The following is a 5821-nucleotide window of genomic DNA, read 5'->3' as shown; positions in this document are numbered from 1 at the left end:
CCTTGTTCATGGAGGGGCTGCTTCAGTTCTTAGCGGTCTCGAGACCACCGGGCGACTTGGGAGCCCCATGTTTCAGACACGAAACCTGGGCCTTGGAGGGACAGAGTGACCACTCTAGGACAGGCAGTTGTACAGGAAAGAAGCTGCGTGGTTGCGCTATGAAACGGGAGGGTTGTTCTTTATTTTCTTCGAGTGCCTGCCGTGTGCCGAATTGCAGTTTAGGTGGAGGTAGGGGATCGGGGAGAGTGAGCAAGACAGCAACTAGGTATACTACCAGTGGTTTGGTTTTTTTTTTTTTTTTTTAACTTTATTTATTGAGAGAGCACGAGTGGGAGAGGGGCAGAGAGAGGAAGAGACAGGATCCCAAGCAGACCCCGCGTCGTCAGCACAGAGCCCCACGTGAGGCTCAAACTCATGGTTGCGAGATCATGACCCGAGCAGAAATGAAGAGTCAGACGCCTGACTGACTGAGCCAGCCAGGCGCCACACCGTCACTGTCTTTAAGGATTTTACAGAGTAGTGGGAAGAGAGAAGCGTTATAATTATAGGCGTACTTCCGAATATGTTTGACGTAAATCCGGTATCAGAGGATACCAGCAAGAAAATGAGAAGACAGGGGCGCCTGGGTGGCGCAGTCGGTTGAGCGTCCGACTTCAGCCAGGTCACGATCTCACGGTCCGTGAGTTCGAGCCCCGCGTCGGGCTCTGGGCCGATGGCTCGGAGCCTGGAGCCTGTTTCCGATTCTGTGTCTCCCTCTCTCTCTGTCCCTCCCCCGTTCATGCTCTGTCTCTCTCTGTCCCAAAAAATAAAATAAACGTTGAAAAAAAAAATTAAAAAAAAAAAAAAAAAAAAAAAAGAAAATGAGAAGACAATCCAGAACAGGAGGAAACATTTGCAGATCACGTACGTGATAAGGTTGTGTATGAAAAATACACGAAGGACTATTGAGAGTCAGCAACAAAAAGAAAAACGTCAAAGGATTCGAGTAGACCTTTCCCCCGAAGAGTTCACGTAAGCAAGCGGTAAACACGTGAAGAGCTGCTCGACGTCCTCAGCCGTCAAGGAACTGTGGGCGAAAGCCACGGTGAGCTGCCAGTTCACGCCCCGCGAGTTTAGGATGGCTACAGTGGGGAATGAAGGGACGGCGGGCGTGGATGTGGAGGAATCAGAAGTCTCCTGGACCGCTGCTGGGGATCAGGGCCCGCTGCTCCACTCCAGGTGGGACGCAGAGTTCCCGTTTGCACCAGCAGTCCCACTAGGAGTGCCCCCAAGAGACGGCGGAGTGTGTGTCCACAAGACCCAGTACGAGTGTTCAGGGCCCCATCATTCCTAATAGCCAGGCGGTGGAAACAGGCCGAAAGTCCATCCACTGACGAATGCGTAAACCAAACTGCCAAACCCGTACAGAGGAATATTATTCTGTGATGAAAGCCGTGAGGAGCCCAGCCATCAGAAGACGATACAGTAACTTGTATCTAAGTGAAAGAAGTCGGTCTGAAAAGGCTACGTACCATATGATTCGCGTTGAAAGGTTAAATTTTATGTGCTCACAACCTCGATGACAATTGGGAGCTTCCCATTTGGAAGACTGCTATAGAGTGAACATTTAGCCTGTAATGTTGGCGTACTTTAGAAATGGGGGTTTTGGATGGGAGAGCCTTTTTCTGGGTGTGCACCCCCTGGGGGCAAACGTGTGTCACTTGAGACACTGAGGAAGGGAGGGGTAAGCGGGACTCCACTTTAAGTCTCTGCCTCGTGCGGACGCCTCTGTCCCCGTCCTGACTGCGTCTCGTTCTCGGCCAGAAGGGAGGGGTTTGCTGATTCTGATGCTGGCCTTTCTTACTCCGCAGGCCCATCCCGGGGAGATGGTGGGGGCCCTGGCTGCACAGTCCCTTGGAGAACCCGCCACCCAGATGACCTTGAACACCTTCCACTACGCCGGTGTGTCTGCCAAGAACGTGACCCTGGGCGTGCCGCGACTCAAGGAGCTGATCAACATTTCCAAGAAACCAAAGACCCCGTCACTCACGGTCTTCCTGCTGGGCCAGTCTGCTCGGGACGCCGAGAGGGCCAAGGTAGGGGGTGGGTCGATGGACTTCCTGGCAGGATGAAAAGGAGAACTCTCATCCTGGAATAACTCCTCCCTACAGAGGGTTTGGAGGGGCCTTTGGAGCCACCCACGTGCCGTGTCCTCAATCCCTCTTCGTCCCAGGACATTCTGTGCCGCCTGGAGCATACGACGTTGAGGAAGGTGACCGCCAACACAGCCATCTACTACGACCCCAACCCCCAGAGCACAGTGGTGGCCGAGGACCAGGAGTGGGTGAACGTCTACTACGAGATGCCTGACTTTGACGTGGCCCGAATCTCCCCCTGGCTTCTGCGGGTGGAGCTGGACCGGAAGCACATGACTGACCGGAAGCTGACCATGGAGCAGATTGCCGAAAAGATCAATGCTGGTGAGGCTGCGGGGCAGGCCCGGCTCGGGGTCCTGCCTGGGCTCCCCGTCTGTCACGTCACCGCCCGCCCATCCCCAGCGAGCCGCCCTCCCTCTCTGCCTTCCGCGCTCAGTGTTTCCCCCCCTTCTGGACAGTTCTGTGAGAGGGAGGAGAAGCCAGAAGGAGCCCCGGCTGGGAGAGCAGTGGATGAACAGTGACCGCGAGGTGTGGTCGCGGCCGTCTTTCTCACAGTTCTTGCTCCCCACCAGGTTTTGGCGATGACTTGAATTGCATCTTTAACGATGATAACGCGGAGAAGCTGGTGCTGCGGATCCGCATCATGAACAGCGACGAGAACAAGATGCAGGAGGTAACGGACGCCCTAGGGGATCGGCAGCGTCGGGTGTGGAAGGCTGTGAAGCCTCGTTCGGGCCAGAGAAGTCCCGATGGAAGCGTTGAGGGACCAGGCACGCCGGCTGCCATAGGGACGGGGAGTGGGGGAGTAGCAGCGATCCCCAGACTTTTAGCCGCAGAAGCCTTGGAAAACCAGGGCAGCGGCCCCGTCGAAAAAACAGATGGTGTCGAAGCAGGGGGGTCACTGGCTTTCCTCCCGGGAGGCTCCTGCATGAGGGTAGAGCCAGGGGCAGGTTGACAGCAAAATTGCTGTGTCCCGTGGAAAGTGGCATGCCAGCGGGTAACACAAGACCCAAGGGAACGTTGGACCGGTGACTTCCCTCCTGAGCACCGCTCCGAAAATACTGCTCAGCATGTGGGGTGCCTGGTGTATTAATAACAAAAACTCAGAACTTACTCTCGAACTATCGGAGAGTAGACCCCAGGATTTTGACGTGTCCCAACGTCTTCTGCTCTAGATCTCCATGAACGAGCTCATTTGTCCAGGAAGTAGCGGCCTGGGCAAGTAGTGAGTGCCATGAAGGCAGGGGGTGGTGCTGCTGGTGCAGTTACAGTCCTGGGGCCGTGTGTGCACAGATGCGCGCGCACGCACACACACACACACACACACACACACACACACGGAAATTGTGTCAGGAGGGTGGAGTGTGGGTGCTTTTCCTTAGGTTTCTTTTACTAGGATCGTAAAAACACGATAAAAGGGAACTCGGTGGGACGGAGGGGGGCAGGGTCTGGCGCCTGACTCGACTTGTGGGTTCCCTGGGGGCGCTGAGGTTGGGCATGAGTGAGCCCAGGACGCGACGAGGGTTCTGAGACTCTGGCTTCGCTCTTGGCGCAGGAAGAAGAGGTGGTGGACAAGATGGACGACGACGTTTTCTTGCGCTGCATCGAGTCCAACATGCTGACGGACATGACCCTGCAGGGCATTGAGCAGATCAGCAAGGTCAGCCCTCCCGTCCTGCCCCCCCCCCCCCCCCCCAGTGAGCTCCCGCCCCGCCCCCCGCCCCCCACCCCCAGTGAGCTCCCGCCCCGCCCCCCGCCCCCGCCCCCAGTGAGCTCCCGCCATCCCCGCAGGTGTACATGCACCTGCCGCAGACGGACAACAAGAAGAAGATCATCATCACGGAGGACGGAGAGTTCAAGGCCCTGCAGGAGTGGATCCTGGAGACCGACGGTGTGAGCCTGATGCGGGTGCTGAGTGAGAAGGACGTGGACCCCGTGCGCACCACGTCCAACGACATCGTGGAGATCTTCACGGTGAGCCGCTCGAGCCCGGAAGCTCCCGCACCGCATCTCCTCGCCCAGGGTTATCCGTGCCCGAGTCCACTGTTGAGTCTGGGCTGCACCGACTCCCGACCGTCCCTCCGGATGGGGGGCGGGGGCGGGTGGCAAGAGGAGAGCGCGGTCACTCGGTCTTGACCCTTCACCCGCAACCCCGTGCCAGGTGCTGGGCATCGAAGCCGTGCGGAAGGCCTTGGAGCGAGAGCTCTACCACGTCATCTCCTTTGACGGTTCCTACGTCAATTACCGCCACCTGGCTCTCCTGTGTGATACCATGACCTGTCGTGGCCACTTAATGGCCATCACGCGACACGGGGTTAACCGCCAGGATACGGGACCTCTCATGAAATGCTCCTTTGAGGAAACGGTAATGGCGGAACGGAGCAGGGGCGGACTGAGGGGGCAGGAGGAGGGAGCGCCGTGGGGAGGGGGGGGGGCGTTGCCGCTGCCCTTGCCCCGTCGGGCGGGTGTGTGCACCGGGGGCGGAGCGGCCCCGGAGCACTGGGAGTGGCGGGTCTCACGGGGCCCCCGTCCTCCGGCCGTTCAGGTGGATGTGCTCATGGAAGCGGCCGCGCACGGAGAGAGCGACCCCATGAAGGGGGTGTCTGAGAACATCATGCTGGGCCAGCTCGCTCCGGCCGGCACCGGCTGCTTCGACCTCCTGCTCGACGCGGAGAAGTGCAAGTACGGCATGGAGATCCCCACCAACATCCCCGGCCTGGGGGCCGCCGGACGTGAGTAGGAGGGTTCGGGGGGTGGCGGCGGGGGGGGGGGGGGGAGGGACAGGCCGGTCCCCAGACGCCGTGCTCACCAGTCCCTGTGCATCCTCCTCGCACAGCCACTGGCATGTTCTTCGGCTCAGCGCCCAGTCCCATGGGAGGGATTTCTCCGGCCATGACTCCCTGGAACCAGGGTGCCACTCCGGCCTATGGCGCCTGGTCTCCCAGTGTCGGTGAGTGACCCCGGCTGGCAGAGGGGCCCCCTGGGGGGGTCACAGGAGGGTGAGGAGTCTCCGTGTCGGAAGGCGTGGGGTAAGGCAAGTTGGAGGGGGGCTCCAGCTCTGGTTTTAATGCCTGTTTCCTCTGTCTGTCACTCCACAGGAAGTGGGATGACCCCAGGGGCGGCTGGCTTCTCCCCTAGTGCTGCTTCGGATGCCAGCGGCTTCAGTCCAGGCTACTCCCCTGCGTGGTCCCCCACGCCAGGCTCGCCGGGCTCCCCGGGCCCCTCGAGCCCCTACATCCCCTCACCAGGTGAGCAGGCCCTGTCCGTCTGTGGGGCCAAGTTCGTCATTTCGTCCCGGTCCTTCCCTCCGGCTGACTCTCCCTCACGTGGCTCCTCTCGGCTTTTCCTCCTCCAGGTGGTGCCATGTCTCCTAGCTACTCACCCACGTCTCCTGCCTACGAGCCTCGCTCCCCCGGGGGCTACACACCCCAGAGCCCCTCCTACTCCCCCACCTCGCCCTCCTACTCCCCGACCTCTCCGTCCTACTCTCCCACCAGTCCTAACTATAGCCCCACGTCACCCAGCTACTCCCCGACCTCCCCCAGCTATTCTCCAACGTCTCCCAGCTACTCCCCGACTTCTCCCAGCTACTCCCCGACCTCTCCCAGCTACTCTCCCACTTCCCCGAGCTACTCTCCCACCTCTCCCAGCTACTCCCCGACCTCTCCCAGCTACTCTCCCACTTC

The 5821-nt window shown here is 59.5% G+C and overlaps 1 protein-coding gene across 1 annotated transcript in view; it reads left to right on the top strand.

Moving 5' to 3' along the window:
* Nucleotides 1–5821, top strand: part of POLR2A (RNA polymerase II subunit A) — a 22870-nt gene that overhangs the window by 15963 nt on the left and 1086 nt on the right. The window contains exons 20-29 of the mRNA XM_049637059.1: nt 1851–2075; nt 2213–2459; nt 2708–2808; nt 3691–3795; nt 3927–4109; nt 4297–4500; nt 4681–4867; nt 4972–5085; nt 5234–5383; nt 5491–5821. The exon at nt 5491–5821 is cut by the window's right edge and continues 1086 nt beyond it. Coding sequence (XP_049493016.1) covers nt 1851–2075; nt 2213–2459; nt 2708–2808; nt 3691–3795; nt 3927–4109; nt 4297–4500; nt 4681–4867; nt 4972–5085; nt 5234–5383; nt 5491–5821 — 1847 coding nt within the window. The remainder of the gene's footprint in view (nt 1–1850; nt 2076–2212; nt 2460–2707; nt 2809–3690; nt 3796–3926; nt 4110–4296; nt 4501–4680; nt 4868–4971; nt 5086–5233; nt 5384–5490) is intronic.

This window comes from Panthera uncia, chromosome E1 (genome assembly GCF_023721935.1).
Source record: "Panthera uncia isolate 11264 chromosome E1, Puncia_PCG_1.0, whole genome shotgun sequence".
NCBI classification, from domain to species: Eukaryota; Metazoa; Chordata; class Mammalia; order Carnivora; family Felidae; genus Panthera; species Panthera uncia.
The sequence above is the reverse complement of the archived record's forward strand: the minus strand, read 5'-3'. Positions and strand labels throughout refer to the sequence as shown.